Raw genomic sequence first — 27,545 nt, forward strand, 5'->3', positions numbered from 1 at the left:
ATGACGCACAAAACCAAAACTATATGAAAAGTTGTAGGTATGTACCTAAGATTACACTAACAGAAAAATAAATAAAACTGATAAAGGAAGAAGGCATAACAAGCTTTTACCACGTGCTCAATTGCTGCCTAAAGGCGTAATCCAAAATCCAAAATGTCAATCGTGTTAGAATGAAGTAAAACCGCGATTAATATAAAATACAAACAAAAAGTGTGGTAAGTGAAAAAGTTTTCAGGTTGAACACAAGTAGGTACAGTCTGGGGACATTTCTTTTGTTTCGAGTTGTTTATCTTTTGTGTTATTATTAAAAACCTTATTCAAGTTATTTAACTATCCTAACTTTTGAAACGAATGACCTATATTCCTGGCCCTGGGAATTACATTTCCGTCACAATCTGTTAATTCGTTCCCGAGATATGATGTCACGAACACATCATAGCATCACAAATAAGTATTTACTTTACATAGTTCAAAGAACGTTTAACTTTTTTTCTAAATGCACGTGACATGCTATTGGATAAACCGAGCAGGTTTATTTTGTTCAACTTTTCAAGGAAATCTGAAGCGAATATTGTAAAATATTTTTCCATTCAGTTCAGTTTAAAGTTCTCATATATAGTAGTAGAAGTTACAGTAGAAGTTGGTATGACCCATGTAAGTACCAAAATTAAGTTATAAACCCCCGTTATTGTAATTAGTACCGTGTGGTTCCCGGCACAAATAAAAAAAAGCATAGGACCACTCAATCTCGTTCCCATGGATGTCGTAAAAGGCGACTAAGGGATAGGCTAATAAACTTGGGATTCTTCTTTTAGGCAATGGGCTAGCAACCCGTCACTATTTGAACCTAAATGTTATGATAAAACTATACAGCTGTAAAAGGCATTTCAGATTATTCAGGACTAGCTATGAAGACGTGAATATTATATGTATGTATTGCATGATACGTCTGTGTGTATAGGTAACAACAAGTGTCATCAAAACAGCAATTAAACGTGCCATAAAAGGAGATTAGTTATTAATTTTAGCTACGTTGTCGCTTACAATGGCGGGTTAGTTAAGCACAGCTCGGTCTAACCGCCGGTTTAATTGCCTAGGCGTTGCGGTGGCCGTAAACATCAGGAAATGACCGCAGATGGGTCAAGTGAAACAGGGACTGTGTTTACGTGGATTTCTGATGCATTTTTATCACGTCTCAAGGGGTAGACTTTTTGCCATTTACTGAAGGTAACCTAATAGCAAGTGTGGACTGCGACTACGGTCTAAGATCAGTTTTCTAAAATTTACAATAGAGGATTATTGTCGGACCTAACCCATAAACTAACCCTAAAAAAATTTGACACGTTTTACAAACTGAGAGAAGATCGCGATTCGAAAATTGATCACAACAAAATGTAGATAACTAAAATAGACTATAAATATTCAACAGTCTCTTTATCACGCCACGGATGTCCAAAATCAGAACGTACCTATATATTTTTATCTATATTAATATTATACATCTGAATAGTTTGTTTGTTTGAACGCGCTAATCTCAGGAACTACTGGTACACACAGGCACAGCAAGTAGTAAAAATAAAGGATGAACATACCTACTTATTCGATTATATCTTACAATCAACTTCTTTACAACGATTCCATGCATCAAATATTCAAAGGCTATTCGCCCAAAGGCATTTGAATATAAATTAATGATGTCAGAGTATCGATATGCGACATTTCGAGTACTCGTCTCGAGGTGATTGATAATCGATACGATCATATCGATACTTGAATGATTTATGTTAACAAAGAATCGAACACGGATGACGGTATACCGTTTTGTCCATATTAATTTAGACGAATTGTACGAGTGAGTGACGTAGAAATATGTATATTATCTCAATACAAAGTATTGTACGTAGTAAGTAGTATTACTTACAAATGGTTTTTTTTTTATTAAATAGGCACATTAAAAGTTATTTGTTTATTCTAGTTTAATTAATTATAATTATGTTTAGTTTATTTTTATTCGTTTTTCATTTATCTTTATACAAAAAAAGAATTGTTTTGGTTCATCAAATATTTTAAAGCATTTTATATTTCGTAGATTCAGTTTTTCAATCACATAAACATTTCTGTCAAAAAGATTACATAATTACGCATTATAGGTAGGTATATCAAAGAACGTGCAAGTAATGAGAGGTGAGGATGTTATCGGAATTTATGCAATGAGGAATTAGAATCATCATGAGGTCATCATACTTCGACTAATATCAATATAAGTAGAAGTCGAAGTAGAAAAATAATTACAAAAAAAAATAAACAAAAGGATGCTTAGCCATCTTTTTATTTAAAAAAAGTAAACTGCTCATAAACAAACAGACGTAAAATCAATACAAACCCTTTCCGATAGTGCTTGGAGCCACGGCCATTTAAATTCAACAAATAAAAAAATAAAAAGCTACGTAATCGAAGACGACCGATCTGTCAACCATCATTGTATTATAATAATAGCATCTACCTACGTCCGATTTGAATAAATCATAATATCTATTGGGATCTATCAAATAGAACTTGTTTATATTCGTTCGTCTTTCATAACATTGTATGTTAGTCGTAATAGATGCTAGGATCAATTTAATTATACTCATATAGGTATAACTTAAATACAAAACACATACATTTATTTACTCTACGCTCTTAGCTTTTCCAAGGCGCCAATGTCAACTCTATTGTCCAACCTCTTAGCTCTTAAAATTAAAAATTGGATACGTCAAAACATAAGAAACTTTTCAAATTTAAAATAATTTATCCAGAAGTGACAGACATAAAATAATCAAGCACTGGCCACACTGTCATTTCCGAATTAAGTGCCGCACCCCGCTGCGCGGGCGCACCCCATTTACAAACAATACACCACAACACCGCTTACATTCGCATCCTATTCATCCCGGCCTCTTGATATCTCGTATAAACTAAAACTCATATTTGTGGCTGTATTAAATATAACTCATCCAAATCAGATAATACTTACGCATCGAACATTATAATTGATGATTAAATCCAAATGGTATGACATGAAAGTAAGATCGTGCTTTGAGAATACCTTGCTTGCATACCTAAAATAATTGATAAATCAATGCAGTTCTCAACAAGAGGGGCACTAAATCAAAAAGAGTAAGCGAGACCCATCAAAACATTTTGACGTACAGAAACGTACCTGATATCATATCAAACTGTTCCCGCTAGATGGCGCGATAAGTAGCTGTCAAACTCACCTGTCATTAACTTATTAATGGCCGGCGACCGCCATATTGATAGATTAAAAGGTTATTTGAGTTTTATTATACCTCGACTCGGTAACTCGCCCTATTAATTTTACCGTCAAAATAAAAGTATTTAGATACGGTTAATGAAGTGACCAATATGCGTAAAGTTACCTACTTTTATATTGGATAGCGGTACAGGCGAAACAATGAAGCGTAAAGATTGACTGACAGTTGTGGTATCTGTGTCAGCGGATGGATTTATTTAAAAGCCGATGATAAACGACAAATTACTGTCAAATATATGTATATTTTTATCAAATGAACTACTGTGCATTAACGAATGTCCTTATTAAATCCAGTATCACTGATGTGTCACCACGTGTATGTTTATAAGTTACGGAATACAATGGGTCGCCCACGCACTGTCTGTCGTGAAACTTGCGCATGCGCATCCTCGCGCAATTTTAAATAATTTGCATTTCTACAAATGCATTTCCCTTTCTAAAAATAACGCTACTCCAATTTGATTTAACGTTTACAAAAAACGAACAAACCAGCATCATTTAACACTTTCGCTATTATCCTGCGTTTTTCAAAGAAATTTTTACCGAACGCGATTTAAAAATTCGATTGGAAATAATCCTTCACTGCCTTGTAATATGGTTACTTTTGGCTCATGGATTTAATGGTTAAAGTCATTCTGTTGTTCTGAGAGTGAGGCATCGGACCACACACGGTCGCAAGTCAACAGTGAGCCCTAGAACAACACTATATCACTTAGTATACTTTACAGGTAAACTAGTAGCTTTTGAAGACGCGTCACAAGGTTTGATATGCGTTTGCATATAGACCGGATTTGATTTGGAATGACAGATCGGTCAAATATGATTGTTATAGCATTGACATTGACATCAATAATAAACTAGTTTTGTGTATTTTTGATTGGAAAGTTAGCTTTTTTGTTTTATTTTCAACACGTGATATATTTTTCAATCTCAATCTATTCTCCTATTTAGCTGAATACTTCTTCTTGGCCTATCGGCTGCCTCCCAACTGCCATTATTACAGTCTCTTACAGTCTCGTCGGTGATTATCATCATATCTTAGGTAATGATGTCAGGTTACAGAGGGATCCCCAACAATCAACATGGCGTATTTCTTAATTTTGCCATATATACCTAATACGGTTTACACTTTTATTAAACTCCGACACCGAGAAGACAGTTGCGTGGGCGCACGTCGGTAGCGGGCCAGCCTACGTCCTCTATAACTCACTTAAATTTACATTTTTATTATGTCTGCCATCAACTGCTAATAAGTGGGGAAGTGCGAACATTTTGCAGCATTTTGTTTCTTATTTTATTTGCAATCAATATCATGATTTTTAAAATGTGTTCAGTGGCCTTTAGAGATTTTAAAAAAAAATTGCGAAAGATAATATGCCTAGAAGAAGTAATCAGAAATCTCTTTTAAAAATAACTTCCTACTTATCATATACTAGAGGCCGCCCGCGACTTCGTCCGCATGGAAACCCTATCAATCCCGCGGGAACTCTGGGATAAAAAGTAGCCTATGTGTTATTCTGGGTCTTCAGCTACCTACATACCAAATTTCATGGTAATCGGTTCAGTAGTTTTTGCGTGAAAGAGTAACAAACATCCATACAAACTTTCGCCTTTATAATAGTAGTAGGATATCATTTGCCTAAAATTCTATAGAATTCAAAAATTTCTTGCGATCATATTTCAAAATGAAAATTATCGTTGACCAAGCAAGGGAGAACACATCAAAGATTTCAGTAATTCTAATCAATTAGGATTAAATGAAAAACGTCAGACAGAAACGATAAAGATTTCATTCATACGAATCAATAAGAATTGATTGAAAAATTTCATTCATAAATTGTAAATTACATAAGGTTTTCTAGGCACTGCAATAGCCTGAACAAATGTAAAAGCAATAAAAGTTGGACTATATTAAGTTAATGGAGTGCATAGAGAGGCAACAAAGTACATTTAACGACAGGCGTGCACAGGCATCGAACCCGCGACTTGGTAATGCAGGGTAAGCGACAGGAAAGGGCGGGGTCACGAACATTAGCGAGACTTCGCCGAATCGGGGCAGCCAAGGGGGCCTCGAGGTTAAGTTTATCATCTGTATTCGTTCTTTTTCATAAGTTGACATTTCTTAGCGTTTGGTAAATTCAGTTAAAAAAGACGTTCTTTTTTTTGTTATTTTCATACGTTTAAACAAACGACGTAAGATTTTTTTTAACATGACTTAGATAAGGCAATAAATAACTAATTGGCAAATTTTTATTAATTTGTTACTGGCCAGTAACGAAAAGAAGGTAGGTACTTCAAAAGAAAGAAATAAAGTGAGGTTTTTAGCATGTGTAAATTTTATCATCGTCATCTTTCCTTACAAAGTTTAAGGTATCTTAGAGCTTGGAACATTTGTAAGGTGAAGCAATTTAGAATATCAAAACATTGTTTAGGGTTAAATAGGCAGCATAATCCTGAATGCCGTTAAGGTTTAAAGAAAACACTTGTTCTTTCCTTGTGAACGATGTAAAATAAAAACTCTTTTTGTTTCAGTAATGTCATTAAGTATGTTAATGTTAGTTAAGAACTATTAAATGCATTTTGTTCCTTTTTAATTCATGAGCTAAAACATTTTTCTTTTCTGTTTGATTGATGGAAACCCCAGGATAATTACTACTTTTGAACCATTAAGTTCACATCGCCATGTACCTACATAAGTACCTATAAACACATTATTTTATACTAAGTACTTAAGCATTTTATTAACTTCCATCTTATTATGGATGAACTTTAATTTGACCTTAATCAAATCAGAGAAGTTCTGACGAAAGGTCAGGTCATGAGTACCCTAAACAGACATATACAGAGAGTAATGAACATGGATGAAGCGAAAGAAGTATGCGGTGATCGTGTGCCGCTTGATTTTTGCATTTAATTCGACGGAGAGTTTTAGTGTAACTAAGTACTTAATTGCGCTAACAAAATAATACACTAAAACTTCTATAAATAAAATTATCATCATCTTTGTGTGTCAATCCTCAAATTTCCTTCCGACCCACCCGTAGACACTAAACAAATCCAAACAGACTACCAATATTACGTAGACCACACGAAGTTGGGCAATTATGTGACATATAGTGAGGCGAGCAAACACGCGGGGGCGATCGTAGTTCGGTAGTCGATGGTCCTCCAAGCTGGAGAGGGCAGCTTGGGAGGGCCAGGGCATGAGACAGGCAGGAAATAAAATTTATTGAAAAAAAAAAGAAGAAAATGTTAATGGCCGATTTTCGAAGGCCGCAAGTTCGATTTTCAAAAAAGAAACATTTTCTTGATTGCAAATTGATTAAATTCAACTTTAATTGCTAGATGGCAACAATCTTTTTATTTTCTTTAGTTAGTATCTCGTAACACAAGTTTCGAACTTACTTCGAGGCTAACTCAATCTGTGTAATTTGTCCCGTATATAGTTAGGTATTTATTATTTTATTTTCTTTAAAAATAAAATTCATTAAAACGTAATAAATTCAAACCTCATCCTACCTGCCAAATAAAGTATATTGTGTAAATTCATATAATACCTACTTTAGTAGTTATAAGACAAATATCTATTGAGGACAAGCATGTTTCCGAAAAATACATAAAAACACTTTTATATTAAGAACATTAACATAATCATATATTCAAAACAACGTAAACGTGTACAATGACCGACTAAGAAAAGTATACCACCTCCGATACATCTTTTATACGCCGATGCCATATGACCCACTGTACATGTGAAAAAACGCGATACGATTACCATAATGAGATGCGGTTGTTCCTTCGAAGTGGGTGCTTATTAACAAATAGAAGAGGTCGAAGAGAGGTCCTGGGGACCACCGGTGTTAGTATCAGCAAGTCTAATGCTGGGATATGTGCCAGTCATCTTGGGATTGTGCACACTGATTGAGAAAGATATGAAAGCTATATTAGTTATTGTGCTCAGTATTTCACTTTAATAACGTACTTAAGAAATATTTATTTATATAATGTGTAAAATCATAAAGGCTTTTAAGAGAAAGAATAATCGGAAAAATAATGTGACATTATTGCTGTGTAATTTTAATAAATTAGGTATTTAGCAACTTTTATTAACTACCTGAATACAAGAAAAAAAATGGTTATAAGTAGGTACAATTACTTTAATTTATTTATAATGTTTAAATTAATTTGTCCACAAATCTTTAACTTATCAATAGCTTCTTATGATTCTTTATTTTGTAGCACACGCCACGTTGTTCATAAAAAACAATATAAGTAAACTAACTATAAAATTAGATATCATCTTGTAAAATTTTTAAATACCTTCCTAAAATATTCTTGAAAAGAGATTCGATATTTCGAATATGGTAAGCTGCTTTTAGTGGATCGCAAGTTCAAGGGAGGCGCTTGACTCGACAGATAGACAGCTACCGAATACACCACAATGGGAACCCAGGAAACAACGACAATGGACTTGGTTTAATTCTCCACTCAGATTCAATTAATATACACTTTTCTCTCCTTTTATTAATAAAAAAAAAGATTGAGGAAGGTAAAGATTTAAAATATGCTAATGTTATGTTTAAAACATAACCTAACACGATCATATTTTAATACCGTTTACGAATGAATTGATGAATAACTATGTTTTTAATTATATTCATACAAACATAAAATCACGTTCCTTCCCATATAATATTAAACGCAATATTATAGTTTTTGTATGTCATATAAGGCAATAATATTAAGGCAATCATATTAAGGCTATAAAAAAACCAAAATCAATAAAAAAAGATTAACGGTGTATTTATCATGAGACTACAATATAATATAACTAATTAGGCAAAATAATCTTAGATTTTAATCAATGCACAATTAATATGCTATCTATTTATTCAGATTCCACATTCCAATTGAATCAAATAAAAATATAAGTGAAACGGAACGACTGTTTAATGCCCCATTCACACTCTGCAACTTGCATCGCTCGCCATCGCCTCTTATTAGCATACGATAAAAGACCAGTCAACATGCATACCTATATTAAAATCACGTCTCTGGAACAATTAACAGAAACGAACCAACGATCAAATAATAAAAAGTCCCTTTGTCATTACAAACAGTCGCACATGTTCTTAGAAATACTATAATATTAAGAATAATAATAACTTTGTGGGCGACGAAGCGTTTCAGCGCTAACCAATCGGACGCGGAATAAATCAAGATGGCGGGTTTATTACGTTTTTTTTTTTAAATCTGATGAAGGTGTTTATTTATTCATAGATAATTTGCTGTTTCCCACCACTTTGTTCGTCGTAGACATTCAGTGGCATCTTTCATCCCGTCTTACGACTCCTTCTCCCCCTTTTTTTCGCAGTTCGGTGGCCTAGGCGTAAAAGCATAACATAGACAGAGTTGCTTTCGAATTTATAATATTAGTAGGGATTTAGTTGGCGGCAATGCTATGTCATTTAAAATAAATCTACTTTAGATTAAAAAATAAACAAAAAAACAACAAAATTTAAATAATCACTTAAATTTATTTTATAGTAACTGATTTAGCCAAAATTCCAACTTAGTACATAAAGTAACATTTTTATTATAAATGTAAAAACCTTGTCAACGAGTATACAAATTAATTACTTAGATAAATGTACACAATAGCATTAGATACGTCGCAAATCAATACTATGTGACGCAGATAGAGCAAATTACCGATAATTACGGAACGTATATGCCTATTCAAGTGATATTGAGAAACGATTTTTCGACATAGAAAACATCTTCAGTCGAGTTAAAAACATCAGAGAGCACAATAACCGAGACGAGTCGAATCACCTCCAACCTCCGATTGAGAAACCCAATTTGAATAACAATCAATAAATTAATGTACAACCGTAATTTATTCATAAGCAGAGAGTGTGACACACCGACGCGACGAGCTCTGAATCCAAATGAAATTTTATAAAAAACCTCCTTTTCAACATACCCATTATGGTCAGAATGAAATACTTTTCTTAACGTATCATCATTATCGGTCCGCATCACAATGCTTCTTTGACTCAAGAGTGTCGTTTAAGTCGACTAATCTCTCTTTACACGAAAAACGGACGGCACCGAATGAGTTTCTCGTGTTGGAATAATTAGTCTGCAATTGAAAGCGTGCTTTATTTCAAGAGACTGGACAAAACGGACATGACACGGTTGGCCAACGGTATAGAACTTTCACGTATACAATGATAATTATTTCAAAATAGTGATCCCGAAACAGTGTGTCTTGTCCTTAATTGTGTCTTTCGAACATGAAAAGAAAATATTTAAATTATCTATGGTCGCGCTATAAATAACAGCTCGTTAATTACCGACTGTAATCACATTTCGCCAAACGTTACAGCACACATGTCCCATCCCTTCGCCGTTCTAAATTTAAATATTATTAAAGGCGGGAGTGGAGGCACGCTCCCTGTCTCGATACGATCGAAAATAATTTATGAAGCTTTGTTTGGATGTCTACAAAAAAGGTTTAGAATAAGTATCTATTTAGACAAAGAGGTGTACTTTAATAGAAGCAGTAACTACGGCACTCTAATTCAATGTGTGGAAATACAAAGGCGATATCATCGAAACCCATATTAGACTCTTGTTTCGAAAAGATACAAACGAGGTACTAAATTAATAGTTAAGTTAAATGATGACATGTTAGTAACTTCTAACAATATAATAATGGTCCCTAATGAAGAGCAATTTCCTCTTTTTATATTATAAGATCTGTTCCCTAACAGAAATAAATCAAGTTGGTAATAATGACTTACTGTCGGCTACTGGTTACCGTAAATTACGAATAGAACTAGGCTTGGGCGGGACCAACTCTGGTTGCTTGAAACTGCGATAAACACGATATTTAATTAAGTACATTATTCTTGAGACATTTCTCTGTATAAATATAAACATATTTAGGTAAACTATTATATTTTCCGAAAAGTATGAAGCCAAGGTTTTTGAACAATAACAACCAGCAGACTTTAAGGTGTTCTCTCTATAAGTCGATTTCAGGATTAAAAGCTTAAAACACGCTGGACATGGGCCTCCAATTGGAATAAAATACTTCATTGTTATGATACTTACTGAGTAAAATAAACACTTTTTCTAGGAATACACACAATTGATTAACTCTGAAGAATTCCAACAAATCAATTTGCAACTCACAGAAATCACGAATCCCAATGATTACAAGACTCCGTACATAAAAACATAATGGAGGAATTAAATAATGCGACTAGAGTCGAGCAGGAGCAGTGGGTAGTGGGTTTGATTCGCGTGTGGTCACGACCGCCTAAGGGAAACTGACGGAATCTCAGGACACATAAAATAACAATGAAACAAAGCAAGCTCTTCGAGTCTGCTTTACTATTGGCACTTTCTACCTCATCTGTGCAAAGTATTCACTTAATTAATTTTAAAGGGATAAAGTTTGTAGTTTTGATTGTTTGTTTTTAAGAGCTACTTAATCTTCGGAAACACTGAATCGAAAAAAGGTATATCTGCGGGTGTTATAGACTATGTACTCGTATGTATCGCTGACGAAGCTGTTGCGGGCCAATAGTAGGTAAGGGATTAAGACATGATGTATGCAAACCAAACACTACTTTGCGACAGCGGTTCTTATGCACTTTTAAAAACTACCTACTGTTTTGCAATGATCCTGGACAATTTGTTCCTTTTTCTTTGTGTAATAAAATTAAACGTATCAAAACTTTGAATTGTTCAATTTATCTTACTTCCTAGTATCCCGCAATAAATCTTGCTTGTCTTACTATCTCACTTATCAAATAATCAATGTATTTAGTCAATTATTTCGTTAGTATAATGATATCGCGTGAACTTAGCGGAGCCGCAGGGCAACAGTAGCAACGATAGCCATTCAAATTGGCGGCTGTCAGATGCAAATCGATGCGAAGTGATCCGCGAACCAGATGTAATCGTGGGAATCGATTACCGATTACTCGTTTTTTTAAATTAAATATTTTAAATTTTATAAAATATTATAAAAAAATTTATAAAATTTAAAATGTTTACCTATACACAAACACCTAGGCACACACTTTATCTGTCCATTTGCCACGATCCGTACATACTTCATCTTCTTCTTCGTCGTTTCCTTTTCTTTTCCCTTTCTACGTAGGGCCCCATACTTCATCCCAGTCATTATTCTCTTCATGAAAGGTAGTCAGTTTAGAATACTCTTGATCTAAATAACATTTAAATGTATTTTTTTGATACCAGCAATACAGTTCAATACACACTCAATTTAATTAGACGTCAAAAATATATGACATAATTATATCATGTCAATTACAAGTTTTCTCGAAAAACAATCTATTGTCAATCAAGGGTCTTGATATTGCACAAATTCTCACGCCAGTCTACACACTCTGGTTAGCGAGTTCTAGGTAAACGTTCTCGATTCTCAGAATAATGATGTGTATCGCTCACTTAATGATACCTTCGGATCGATTCACACAAACGCAATCAAAACATATATATGTAGATACGAACTTATTACAACACTAGCTGTTGCCGGCGACATTGTCCGCCTTAAAACGAATAAAGCCAACTTTTTGTATACCAGTTTTTAAGTTGGACCAAGCCTAACACATCTAGATAAACCATATTAAAATCTGAGTAAAAGCTTTCGGGTAATAAGAGTACAAACTCACAGACAGACAAGACAGAAATTCCAAAAGTCACATTTTTGGCTTCTGTAACTCTTCTGTCAGTTAAAATTTTATTATATACATGAATATTGATAAGGAATTTAATGATGTTTGATATGTTACAATATACCACCGCCAATACTTGGTCAATGCCTACAAAACGTAGGTACGTAACGTAACGTTTAATGTACATGTTATTGACACTATTCTATATAGTGTATCGATATTATCGGGTTTTATCGACTGAATAGCAAACATTGACCACTATACTTGGAATTGTAATCGAACTGAATGAGTATATATGTTCTTAGGCAAACGTAGAAAATAGGTACTTAGAAATAGTTCAATGTGAATACATATTTGTTTTCTATGTCAATCAATAATCAAGTCCACTAGGTTTCTTTAGACTTCCATAAAACATTTGTTTAATTTTTATTTTAAGTGGTGACTTTCTTTGTTTTATACTAATAAATGTGCACAAACATCTACTCTATAGTTTTCTAATGCCCCGTTTAGAGAAATGGCTACCGTTTAATGGTAGTTGATTTGATTACAAATTACAATAATTACGGATCTGGACACTGGCTGGCTGAAACACGCGCTAGTGAGGGCGTTGCGCGGCAGCACGCTATGCGACCGACAATTTAAAAATGATATATTTATTTAAATGTCGAATTATAAAGATGTTCAATTAACGAATTACATGTTCTTGTAAGTTTTTTCACAATTATTCTTTCTCATTTCTATGAAGTGACTTTGTTGACCCTTGTAAGTACATGTTGTCTCAAAATGGATCTGGACTCAAATGTAAGGACATCTTTTTCTTTAACTTTTGCAATTTTTACTAGCCTTGTACTTTGGCAATGACTATTGATAAATAATAGATCTAGTGTAGTAACCGGTCAATTAACGTTTAATACCTCAGTTATAACTTAATTGTGAGATTGATAACTATTTTCAGACATTTGAAGCAATGAGATTAATTGTACCTAATATAAGCGAACATGGACTAAGATATAACGCAACACCAGTGCCTCAACCATCTTATTTCTTGAATATAAGAACCCCTCATTCAGAGATAGAAAGCAATTATTTCCAACTCGCAACCCGCATTGATACATTGCGATTCCAGTTTATAATATCCAATATTACTTCCATCATGATGGGAGGCACCGGTAGCTCATAATTAGAGGATAGCGGGCAGGTCGCGCGTTAACTAGTCTTAATGACGTGAAATCGCACCCCGGCCGCCATCTTTAAAATGAAACAGCAATGGCGGGAAAGCTTGCAATTATTTATAAGTTATAAACGGTGGTCCGATCACGGCACCGAACGAAGTTTGCGAAATAAACCTAAATAATATATTCTTGATTTAATTGTAACGATTATGTGTTTTGTTATTCTTGAAATTTTAATTATACCTGAAATAAAATCTATGAAAAATACGGAATAAATTAATTATTTAATTTTTATCATAAAACCATAGATTTATGTGAACAAAACAGGCCAGCAATATATCACCGCCTCAAATAAACAGAGGCGAATACAAAAGAGGCAATTTTTGTATCGTTACTAAACGTTGATTAGTCGATTAATCACCTCGATTACACATGCGCCACATCACTAGCGCCGCGGAGACAGCTACTTGAAAAGAAACATTTGGCTATTCAACGCTTTGTACTGAAGATTTCTTAATGCGTTTTATTATGACTGCTTAATTAATTATATTTAATGTGACCGTTACTTTTGTCGCAAGCTTGAGCCACTTAAATTTATAAAAGCCACCGACGGATTGTACTTTTATTTAAATCGACAAGCATCTTCACCTTGTAAAGTTTCTATATTTTTTGTTTGTCTCTTTTTTCCTAAGCAACAAAAAGAATACAGTACAACCAAACGCTTTGTAACTGAACAACCAATAAAATATGTTGAACAGAAATCATGAACCTTTTTATCCCCAGTGATATAAAAGCATTTATTAATTGTTGATAAACCGATCCACGATGGGGAGGGAGACTGGAAGGGGAGATCAAAGAGCACTCGCGCGCCGCCCAGTGTTTATAAACATTATATCGATGATATGGTGTCAAGTGGCGTGTCGATGTCGGCACAGAGGCAGGTGGTACCCTGCTCTCATAATTGGTTCAGGTAGTTGACATATACTAACCGCTTTCTATTGTAGCAGTAAACCTTTTTGTCTGTCAATTATTATAAAAATTAATATCCAGCTCTAAATTCGTAAATTCAAATTCTATCCTTTCTAAAAAAATTAGTGCGAAAGTCTGTTTCAGCTGAACCAATTGTTCCGAGATCAAACGGAAATTTTTAGCAAACGAAATATCGGAAAGCCGCCAATATTTAAAACCTGTTTTACGGACCGCCCGAAAGTAAATCGCATTTAAACATTCCATTTCTACGAGAATTTGTAAGTGTCCGTTATTAATATTAACAGAATAACGGTATTTTGGACAACGGGGTGTCCTAATAAAACCGACCGCCGCCACCGTCGCCACCCCTCATTGCGTAGTACGCCCAACCATTCGTGATCGTATTTATAAAATTATTAAAATGAATGCACGATCGCTGAGATTTTACGCCCTAATTTTTTTATATTGACATTCGAAATATAAAGCCGCGACTGCTCCCGATTAAAAGGAAAAATCCCGATTTCCCGTTCCAGCGGGAATTTTGGAAAATCCTTTCTTAGTACTCATACTCTCTAAGGAACCTCTATATCGAATTCAAGTTTCTACAGATAATAGTTCCGGCTGTGCGTTTTCAGTCAGTTACTCAGTAACGAAAGAGTTTTATATTATATATAATAATTAAAAGTATATTTTTCTTCTATACTATATAATATATACGAGTAAGTATATTTCTCTAAATTTACCGCATTACAACATTTTACAATCTTGCAGGACTAATCGACACGATACACAGAAATCGTTTCACGTAAAACTAATCAATGCATATCGACATAACATTAAATAATTTTCTTAAAACGTGACTATATTTAAATAAGTACAATTAATTTAAGAATCATACAAAGTTGTCACCGACATTACAATTGAGCAGCGACATGCAATATTATTTATGGCATTTTAATGTGGTTTTCAATTGTCTATATATCGCGATGATAAATCATTAGGTATGAATCATGAAATAGGTTCGTAGAATCTCTACAACACTACATTTTATTATAAATGGAAAAATAGTTGAAAACAAAAAAAGGACGTTTTACATGAAGTCAATAATCAAAACACACCGAACGCTGTACGAAGACTTAAAGCGAAAAAAGGAAATCACCATGGACCTTCGCAGAAATAAAAAAAAAAGATTCGCAATAGTTTCGCTTAGCGGAGAAATGTACTTTATAAAAAATACTTTTTTTATGGTTCTTTATTTATAATTTTGAGATTACGCTTGGGCGCTTAAGGCGAATGAGTAAACCCTTCGATAACACTAAATGTACTCGTACAAGCCATCTGCATTGGATTATATATTCTCTTAATCTGAAGGCAAAGGTAAAGTTGTCTACTTATTCAAAAACTTTTTTTGTGTTCTAGCCAAAAATACTACTTACTTAGAAATAATAAACTGTTTTTTTCGACGGTCAAAAAGTATGTATCCTTTCAAATGCATATCAGAAGGAAGACTTTATGAGAACTGTCTGCATTCCCACTGTATGAATAAAAGGTAATAACCACATAAATCGAAATCTAGAACAGGTGAACTTAATGCTACTCACATATTCTACCAGTCAACCTACTGATATGAAGTTAGGTATGTATTATTTGATCCGTCTGAGCATTTTTCAAACTGAGACTGAGACTTTTCAAAACTGTTGACTATGTCAATGTCAATAAGACATGATTATAAACGTATATTTTATCACTCAAAAGAATACATCGAGTACCATTTTCAAAGAGGAATTTTTGGATATTCTTACTAGAACGAAGCCTCGGGCAAAAGCTAGTTTGTTCACTGAAGTATAACTACCACATAGAGGTAAGTACGCCTATAAATGGGCTTATTGCAGCCTCTCTGTAGCGGCGTCTTTGAAGTATGTCAACATTGAATGATAACACCTCTGTTATGAATGGAGCAGGCAAATACTTAGTTCTTTAAAATATTTGAGCGGTCTCTCGCAATCGATTGCCCGAATGGGTTAACGACATTTTAGGATTAATAGATACGTATTTATTGCTTCATTTGATGCACAATTCTATTTTAAAAATATTCAATACATTGCACAAATTTTAATATTTAAATAGAGAGTTTATTGAAACGATGGCCAATAAAGTACGCATCTGGTATAGATCTGTGACAACAAATTAGAGATAACGTATGAGTTAAGGCAGATTGGCCTGTAATGCTATTTAGTTAGACCAATACTTTATGAAATACTTAATACATTGCCTTTAATACAAAGGTCAGTAAATGAAAATGCAATCTATCAAACGCTATAACAAAGCACAATACAAAGAAATTTTAATGACAAATTCCTAGTTCATCACTTTTCGATACCTAGTTATTAAGTCTTGAATGAATCTGCGGGAAAAGAGCAGCATCTGACACACACTATTTTTATATATACTTCCTTTAATTTGGTGCATCTTCGATATTTAAAAAATTAACAACAGTGTGTACTGTTAATGTAGCGATCGACAATAAAGCCGTTACAATCTAGTTAACTTTTCCTCAGTATATCAACGTATATCTAGTTAAATACTTCACTTGGCTATTTTCCTTGGTACAATGTATTTATTTCACAGAATACTTAATGGACGTAGGGAATTCGCACCCAAGGAAAAATACACCTGCTTTGTCAGACGTTTCCTGCCACATCACTTTTATTTCCCGAAACATTTTAGTACCACTCCGTCCCACTTAAATTGGCCCCTTGAAGACCAGCAAACGTCTTGTTTTACTTCTAATTTTGGTCCGATGAGAGGTCCGGATATACTGGTGGTGTTTAACGCTACGTTTTAGTACTAGTAAATAATTAAAGCGCCTAATTTGATGTGGAGGTAGCTGCTTTGGGAGTAGTTTATGAGAGTAACCTCAATTGAATGACGTGGGCACGTAATCAACCGAGCAACTGTTTCGGGCAGTCTTCTATGCAATACGTAAAGTAATACTACCAAATTTAATTGTTCTAACAATTGCGACGAAAGTTTTGTAAATATCTTCAAATAACAAATCGTTACATAAAGATCACAGTTCCCTTCCCTTCCAAGTAAAAAAAATCCGAATTATACGTATTCTCCACAAGACATTTTTTTTTAATATTACGGGTACCATAAAAATAATTTTATAAAAAGTGCATTTTTTGTGAAATATTTATATTATACAAGCGAGTCTGCTCTACCTGTGTTAATTGCTCTGAAACTTGTGACCAACAAGAGATTTTAGTTTGTAATAAGTATTTTGAATAATCATCATGTCGTTGGTGAAATTTTTAATCTAATTGCCTACATTATTTACCTACTTGTATTTGTTGAACATTAGAATTGTCAGGTGTATGCCGGAGAGAGCTCAAACTAAGAACTAAACAGAGACAAACAAGCCTTAAATTAGTACCTAAATATTTATTAGTTTCTCTTGAGTATATAGTCATTAATAATATGAAATTTAATATAAAAATGTTAGATACAGAAATAGTCACAACCTTGCATAAGGCAAATATATGAAAATTCATAAAACCTAATAGTATATCATGTAGGAAAAAAGTATTCTAATCACTTCAAGAAGCCTCACACTGTAATGAAATCAAACACGTATGATAATCTCATAAAAATGACGAGGAATCAGTTCAGTATACACCCGATACGCGAACGAATCCACCGATACGATGTATCGAATTGCGTTCCCGTCTCAAGGCAAGAAACCTCATAAGTTAATTCCTCGACCTAATCATGACATGGTATCAAAACAAACAAATACTTTAACATTTTCCTGTGAAAATAATTACATTTGTAATCATACACTCTTTCATTCTTATATTTGACATTCTACATTGTAGGTGATGGGCTACTATCTATTTGACGTGAGTATGTAAGTACAATCATACCTACACATTTGAAGGAATATTTTACCTTATTTCAAATAGAGGCATGGTGTGATACAATTAATGAACAGACTCATAATCGATTCGGTTCAAAATTATCGATTTCCTCAATTCGATATCGGCTGTCATTTCTAATCTGGTATCGTGTTACGTTACCGAGTAACTTTGCTGGGCGCACCCGACTAGTCTTGGATTGATTGAAGGGTATATTATACTGGTTTTAATTTCAGATTACAAGTTAATTCTATTATGATGCGAGATGAAAGATTTATTTCCTTCCTTCATAAACAATATCAATGTTATGTATTCGTACTAGTAATGTCAACCTAAATGCCAATTGAAGAAAAGAAGGAAAGGCTCTTTATTTTAAAAACTAAAATACTGACCCAAAACATTTTTAGTTTCACAAGCTTTTATTACCTACATCAAGTTATTTTTTTCATTTAAATTTATTTTTTTATTTTTAATAGATTATTTGTGAAAATAATATAATACTTTTTCAATGGTTCTATACAGAATAGTCCATTCTACTATATCGATAACTACGATGGAAAAATTATGCCTGTGCGAAATTATTTACAAAAATATCAAACATAGGTACTTTATTTCTTCAAAATAATACAGCTCGTGCCTGTAAGTAAGCACACTTCAATTTTACATAAACTTTTTTATTATAACACCTCACAACAAAGATGAATGATGTTCGTAAAATAGCGTTAATTTTTACCTTTTTAGAGTAATTAGCCATTGGAAAGAAACATTAGCCCTAGATGATTACTAATGACCATATCTCTGAATAACTGGAAAATATTGTTATATTTAAATTGTTATCGATTTAATACATTTACTGCGACTTTTCTCAAGCTAAATTAGAAGCTTCCATGCTGGTGTATAAAATAAATAAAACATGTTGTGTACCAGCAGCATCTTTTCCCGTGCAGAATGTAAAAGTCAATCAAGGGAAAGGCTAATAATATTTGGACATTTTAAAGGCGAGGGGCTAACAACCTGTCACTATTTCAATCTCAATTCCATCACTAAACCATACAGATTGTTTCTTGCAAAGAAACGGGTCTAGGATCCTGGGATTCCTGGATCCACCCCGGGCTCCTCTCCAGAGCAGTGAGGATGTAACCGGGACTATTGCCAGGTGAAGGTGTATATTAAGATTTGACACAACTAGTGAGGTGACACGCGTACGATATTATCGGTACTCAACGCGTTTAATTAAGGGCAGCATGCACTGATCGCAATATCGGAACGCGATTATAATTCATATGACTTCGTGAAGACCCATCGCTGCCGCCGTGATACCGGTCAGTTTACATAATGCCTTATTTGCTTCCAACTGTGATATCTGTCTGATTCAAGGGAGAGCTAATTAAGGATTCTGATTTTAGGCGATGGGCTAGCAATCTTTCACTATCGGAATTTAAACAACCAGCTGAATGTGGTCTTTCACCCTTTTTGAGACTAGAATCAAATAGAAAAGATTTATTTTCAAAATTGAATACAAGGTATCACTTATTGACGTCACATCACATAAATCTAATTATAACTACTACCGCTTCCAAAGCGCATGTGTAGAAGAAACGGCGGAATAAACTACACTGCAGCATTTTCACCGGACGTCAATTTACAATTTGTTTGTATTTGTTATTTTTCTACATCGTCCAATGTACTTACACTTTGGCAGATCTCAAAAATTAGCATTATTATTGCTAAATCCTACAGCAAACGATAAAAATCACGACACTATCCAAATAGGATTCCGTTATTTCACGCGAAATATTCCGTGATGGATATTAATTTGCATGATTCAGAGCGCGGAAGTACAAATAAAATCGAAGCTAAACACCTTAATGAAAATTTCGACTTACATACTTACATACAAAAATTGATGCCTCTTTCCCGGAGGAGTAGACAGAGGCTACATCTTTCCACTTGTCATTATTCGTTTCATCCACTCTATGCATGCTCGGCGGTTTCGGGTACTTTTGACCTGACCTTTCGCGTCATCCTTAATTTATTCAAGGGGAATTAAAAAATCAACAAACATTACAATAAAATGATACCTGAAGTAAAGTGAAGACCTATAAGTAAACCTATGGAAAAAATGTTATTTTTCCATCTCTTTCTACACAGTTTGGCACAGTGGTTGTTGTTATCTTTCTTATGAACCACAGGTTCAATCCCGGGCACCGCATGATAAAAACAAACTTTTCCGATTGTCCTAGTTCTTGGATGTTAATCACAACTGACAACACTGGTCTTGAACTTATTTTGGGGCTAGTTCAATTTGTGTGGTTTGTCCGGGTATATATTTTATATCTACATACATACATATGGTCACGTCTATATCTCTTGCGGGGCAGACAGAGCCAACAGTGTCGAAAAGACTGATCGGTCACGTTCAGCATTAGGCTTAATGATAGAATTGAGATTCAAATAGTGATAGGTTGCTAGCTCATCGCCTAAAACAGAATCCCAAATTTGTAAGCCTATCCCTTAGTCGCCTTTTACGACATCCATGGGAAAGGGATGGAGTGGTCCTATTCTTTTTTGTATTGGTGCCGGGTACCACACGGCACCAATATTTATATCTTTTGGTGTAATAAGAAAGATATGAAAAAGTTTAAGACCTTTAACATTCTGAACTCTGAAAAGTGTGTTAAGCTTCCGTTTATTAGTATGTAAAACATGATTCAGAGCATGTATGCTAATAATACAGTTACTCACACTAAACCTTTTTTTTAGTTGTGATTATGAGCAACGGACATATTTCGTTTTCAATTGGTTACAATTTGGTTCAGTCGTCAAGATATTAGCTTCAAGCATCTCTTTACTCTCTTCTTCCTCTAAGTCCCGGCTGCATTCTCTTCTCCCAAGAGAGGATCCCGAAGTGCGCGTGAAAAGAATGCAAAGTCACATTCTACTGAACGGCATGTGATTGAATTGAGATTTAAATAGTGACAGGTAACTATTGACCATTGTCTTAAAGAATCCCAAGCTTATTAGACTTTCTCTTTCCCTTAATTGAATTTTCCAAGATTCCATAACTTCTTATTAAAAGATTTTTTTTTATGAATTAGTAATAATTTTACCGTCCACAACCATCCTTTTGTCTTTTTGCAGTCAGTAGGTAGTTACCAACTAAACTGTCATAACAAAGCAAATTTTGAAGTAAACAAAACTTTCTAGAAAGCCCTTCATGGAACTTCGCCATTTCTAAGCCGATTTGAATAAAATGTCTTCAGTCGGGCTTGGGCCCTCTCATTTATTACGATGCGGCCTTAGAGTAACGATCACTTATAGAACGCTCCATTGTCTATAGAAATGCCTATACAAAAGTCTGCAGTCTAACAATTGTAAAGAAATTTTGATATGGGTATTGCCAAAACTTAATTTTTTCTAGAAGTTCCCAAGGAAGCGAAGCCACGGGAAAATCTTAGTGATAGTTCTATTGATGTCAAACATTAACGAATGTAGAACATTTAACTCTTGTTTGATGAGAATATGATTTAAAACTGCTTGCTTTAACAATATTTACTATACGGTTACGTGAAAGTTAAAGTTACACTGAAGCAATGATATGCAATTAAATAAATTAATTCCGTAAGAATTAAGTTAAACCTTAATATTGTGTATAGATACTATATAATAATTGTCGTATCAAGTTTAACCGGAAAAATACCTGATTGTTTATGCACGTTACTACGGATCTTATTTTTTTTTCATTTCTCACTTATTTGCGCGCGCTCCAACAGACATTCACAAAGCTGTTCTATCTCTATGGCGGCACGTAATTATTACCATGCAAATTGTTTAGCTGTTTCTAATGACAGACAAACATACGCAATTGATTCGATAAGGACAAACGCAGGTTTTGGTATTGTTCAGTAGTCTTAATATTGGATGGAATTGAAGACTATACATTTTTGTTACTTAAAACTTCTCTGTTGTTCAATATTGGAAGTATCACTTATTGACAACAAAAATTACTTGTTTAAAGATAGTTATTTATTTATTTATAAACAAACTATCATTATAACTTCTAGTTCTTGCCATAAAGCATTAAAAGTTTGATAAAAAAATATATAAACGTATTACATCTTCATAAGGTTACCATTTGCGAAATATATGTTTATACCAAATTGGAACGAAAATCTAAGCTTTTATTTATGAATTTTATGGTAGATGAATTTGTAACATAATTTTATAAATTAAATTATAAAAAATCACGACGTGGCCCGTGTATAATGAAGGCTATTCAACAACTTGTAAACAATAACAAATTGTTTCCAATCGTGTTACCGAGTAAACAAAATAGACCTTTCACGTTAAAATTTATAACTTACTCAGTTTATCTGCATTTAAAAAATATCGCGAAAGGTATTACAATAGTGGTAACTGATCACAATACATTACAAAAGTATTGCTTATGAAAGCCTACTTTGGAAACAAAGGGCTGGATATCAATCAAACAATTATTTTCTACAATACCTTTTGTAGTCCGGTTAGTAATCCTACAATACTTCTTGTGTAGCTGTAACATTCTTACAATTCAACCACAAAACCGTTAACCAACATGTTGTTAATCAACACTATTATAGGAATGCGATATTAACCAATAGGGAAGGTATTATTATATAAATTGTTTTATTCTTATGCGGGCACCCGCGCCTAACTATCCGTTGCCATACAATAAAACCTAGAGCAGCACTAAAATAGACTTTATTACATTGTCATTGAGAATAAATATAATGTCAGATTAATTATTCTTCTAGTTTAAAGTCAATTATAAATTTTATTGTTCGAGAGAGCCAGAAAACAAATTATTTAAACCGTGTCTCCGGGTGTTGATACTGGATACAATTAACAACTTAGATCGAATTGGCAAACATAAAACAGATAAGCTGAAATTAATTGTTCGATTTCACCTGAACGATAATTAACATGTCTATCGAATTAATTATCTGTAAGGAAAAACAACATGCGGGCATTTGAGTCACACGAATGTATACGTCAATCTTTATATCTGGTCTAATCGGTAACCCTTTGTGCGAATAACATGATCGATCATTTTGCCAAAGCGAGTAAATTTACGTTAAACAATTATTATTACTGTTGTGGGAATCACTAGCTTTATTTAAATAAGAAAACAATTGTTTGGTTGACAAACATGAAAATGGATTATTCGATCAATATATACCTGTGACTTTGCACATTTTACCCTTAAAATTTTCGGGAAACCATAGCCTTATTTTTTTTTATGTCCTAGAACTCTTAGAGTCATATGTGACAAATAGATATCAATAAATAATTTTTATACAACCCTTCTTTTCAATATGCATAGAAACAAATTATATTGACATAACCCCAAAACAGTTAAGTACATTTAAGTAGTAACGGCTATATAGTACTACGCTAACATCTTTCGAAAAACTGTAAGACCGCCATGTGATTGAGAGTAGATACGGAAGGCTCAGGAGATACTGGAGGTGGCAAGGTATCTCCTGAGCCGTGTGTACCACCCACGCAACCATACCTTTATAAAAATTGAATATCAATTATTTACGACAAATATATTGAATATAAATGAGAGATAAAGGATCGAGTTAGATTTTTGTGTAAAGATTTGTAACAAAGACTCTTTTGTCGAGTCAGCCGTTATATTTGTATGCAAATCGTCACATTCACAAAGAGCGTTTGCGTCAAATAATCGAAATCTTATGAGCATCGCATTGATACGATTACAATGGAAAGATATTATGTCGATGTAATGTGTTATTGTCGAGATAGAGGTCAGAGTATATAACTACATACGTCACCCAAATGCCGAATGTTTTTTGTGAAAATTCGTAGACAATAAAAATACTTATGCTATTTTTCATTATACAATTTTTTTAACTAATCAATTTGCCACTTCAGACATGTGAAGTGCTCGTTGATTCCTTCAAACATAAAAAACAAACAGATATTGTTACCTATGTATATTTTACATTTGGATACTAACAACACATTTCTCAGAAACTAATGAATAAGAATCGTGTTGATACTCACGCGACAAATCATAATTATGAATGCCAGACGTCGAGCAGTGTTGTCAGCGCGAAAAAATAAATCCCCAAACCGCCAATTATTTCAATTAATGGAACGTCGCAGTGCCGACAGGAAAAGGAAACCGGCGTTCGACCGATCTAACTTTAGCCCGCGATTGTACTCTGACTGACAGCTAGATTTGATTAATTAATTTGCGGCCCTCTGAGAGGCTATAATAAATCGTGCATGCCTCTGGCCTCCCGTGAGATGTCTCCAAAGCGCTGAATAAATGATTGACTCAAACGCAAACATTATATCTGTCCAGACCAAAATAAACTCCTAACGATGTCTTATACATACCGATAATAAAGTCCTCAGATCTACGTTACTTTGCATCATTAGAATTCCTACTGCTAGCGAAATGTGCCGGTCAAATATATCTATAATTTATTATTTGTTTAAAAAGAAAAACAAACGACACCCCATATAAACCGATCCTTTTTTTTCTTAAAGAATTAAAAGTAGCGACAGAAATGGTTCCGCTAAATAAACAATGCAGTATTTCATAGAGCCGACACAGATGGTAAAAGTGTCGTTCGTCCTGTACAATATAAACTTGAAACCGAATCGCGAGCCAAAATTTGTTATTAATAATCGTAGCGGCGCCATTTTGTCCGCCGCCTGAAGGATAGCAACACCACACATGGTGTAGTCAGAATGAAGAAATGGAGTTAAGTGACAGGATTTCACAGGATGTTATGTTTTTGCTCATTTATGTTACCTAATTAATATTTCAGTATTATAAATTATGACATAGATGATTTGGAAGCAATCTTATTCCTGGAGAACAGGATTCCATTAAAAACAATATTTTAAAGTTTCTATAAGTATCTACCTCTAATAAATAAGAATGACTTTGTTCTCTATCTGTCATCCTTGCTACGCGACAAGTCTCTATAAGTTCCTAAGAAAGGGATAGCGATACCCCTGCATAAAAGAGAAAGTGCAAGCTTTTGAATAATCACGTTTTTTTACGAATTCCACTTGCGCGTCTCTGCAACCATGAGTCAATATGGATGCCTCCGGTGTAAGTTGCGGAGATCAAATGGGGTATGCTTCGTAAAAAAACCAGTTCAGATCATGTTAAAAAAGGCGCACCCCGGGTTCCTCACCAAAGAGGTTGTTTCCCTAATAAAGATAAAATAAAAATAAAGAGATGACGCTGTATCCGGAACTTAAGCCAAGAGAAAAAGAAAAGAACAAAGTATTGTTATATCAGGGAAGAAATGGAAGAATGAATAAGTATCATTCTTCTTATAAGTTTATAAGTATCGTATTTCTATATGATGCAATAAAGAGTCTCCCTATCTATCTATCATTATACCTATAGGTACTCAAGTAGGTATAGAACAGCCACCGGACGCGTTGGTGTCTTTTTTATAGCTTACTTACTCGTATTTATCGCATATATTACGCTTAATATTTCAAAGCAGTTAAAAATTTTTTGTTTATCTAAATTATTTTACTTTTTATTTAATTATCTCAATTCCATTTTTAAGCCTTTATGTCCACCTAAACTTGGCCTTTCAATATTTTCTACACTATTGGCTCTGTCTTTTTTTGTTATTTTGCCATAAAACCGGAGTGAAATTATAGTAAAAAGGTAAAAAAAAAAATTTTAAGCCCCGATTACACACTTTTACATATACCTATAAGAGAAAAATATTATAAACCAAGTTTTAACAACCTACATTAATTTGCATAGAATATTTAATTTATTTACGACACAAAAATGTTGAACAATGAAATTCATGAAAGCCATGTCATTTTTTATCTGAAATCACAAACGAAGATCTGTAACTATTTCAATAACTTTGATCATTTTCAAAGATTCATACTTTGACCCAGTGACTAACCTTTCGTATTTAAAAAGAATGCCTAAGTAGGTATGTATTCCTACATACCATAGGGTAGGTACTTTTCCTTTAAATCTTCCCTTAAACTACCTACCCACGTGTCATTTACGTATTTACGAGACTGCTGGTTCTGTCTACCCCGTGAGAGATAAATACGTTATTATAGTACGTATGTATGTTCCCCTTAAGTAGTTAAAAGCTAGTTAAAGTACAAATAAATATCAAACCATTCCATGGCAGCCTTTACAATAAAACAAAAATATTTTGTCACTTAATTGTGTGCCCGACAGAATTACTTCTCCGTAGATACTTAACTACCCAAAGTCAAAGCCCACAAAAAAAATTCTCTTTCTATTAACTAGCCTTGTCTGATATTTGGGGCTGAAATGGGGCAATAAAAATGTCACCACGAAGCTTTGTCATTTTTTGCAAGTTTAACAAAGTAAATGCATGATGTAACGTGCATTTTCTTTTTTGTAAGATACCTACATAAATATCTATACTATCATAATTGGTAATATAACAGTGATAAAACGATAAATTAACTGCTTCAAAACGAGTATTACCTAGGAAGTACGAACATACATAGATAAGTTTGTAAACATGTCAAAATCATTTTTAATGTCAACCCGACTTGAATATGCAAACAATCTAAAAGTGCCTACCTAACTCATGAATGGAATAATGCATTGGATAACAACGCCAAGTTAGGTAGGTAGTTGACTTCAACCGTTATTAAACTAAAATAAATATAAAAAAAAACTGTGTTCAAAAAGCAAGTCATACAATTCGGAATAATGAGTATTCGGTGACTATTAACAAAGTCGAAATAAAAAAGTAACAAGATTTTTATGGACTCAACTTTAAAAATTTCGATGCCACCGCTTGCACGATGAGTTTCGAATTTGTAACAATTGTTTTAATAATGTTTGTAACGTGTTACCTTTCTCGTTGCGAACACCTGATGGATGTCAACAATGCACTCACTCACCACAGGGCTATCGTCTCCTAAGTCCGAGTCGCGATCGGCGTCGGCCATCGCATACGCCGGCACCGGCTCACGATTCTTCACCCGAATCTTGGCGGCTTATGCAATCACGAAGGGAGAAAAACCCACGAGGGTATATTCTGTACACGTGGGAACACACACATTAACTCGCGGCAGCGGACACGAGCGCATACGACGCTGGCTCGAATTGGTATGACGATCTTCGAGAGAGGGGTCTCTAAACCACGCCCCAGGGCGGCCGACGCCGGCGAATCATACGACCGGCACTCAACCGCCGTTTCCGATCCCCGCCCGCCTATTATTGTTTTTATTCGAGATATAAAATAATCGACGCGGATCGAGTTTGATTCGCTAGTGGCCGGCCTGAGTCACGGTCTTTAGGCACTATAGATGACATCTTGTTAAGTGCGGGTTAAGTTTGTTTGTTGCCAGTATCTGTTTTTGTTATTGTGTTTTATTATTCTTTTGTCATTTGCAT

The 27,545-nt window shown here is 34.1% G+C and overlaps 1 protein-coding gene across 2 annotated transcripts in view; it reads right to left on the reverse strand.

The window, feature by feature from the left end:
* LOC106136732 (protein dead ringer) overlaps window positions 1-27,243 on the reverse strand; it is a 117,450-nt gene extending 90,207 nt beyond the window's left edge. For both annotated transcript variants that reach the window (XM_060949690.1, XM_060949689.1), the window contains exon 1: window positions 27,050-27,243. In XM_060949690.1, coding sequence (XP_060805673.1) covers window positions 27,050-27,097 — 48 coding nt within the window. In that variant the 5' untranslated portion in view covers window positions 27,098-27,243. The remainder of the gene's footprint in view (window positions 1-27,049) is intronic.
* Window positions 27,244-27,545: the final 302 nt, after the last annotated feature.

The sequence above is a fragment of the Amyelois transitella genome, chromosome 19, assembly GCF_032362555.1.
Source record: "Amyelois transitella isolate CPQ chromosome 19, ilAmyTran1.1, whole genome shotgun sequence".
Taxonomy (NCBI): Eukaryota; Metazoa; Arthropoda; class Insecta; order Lepidoptera; family Pyralidae; genus Amyelois; species Amyelois transitella.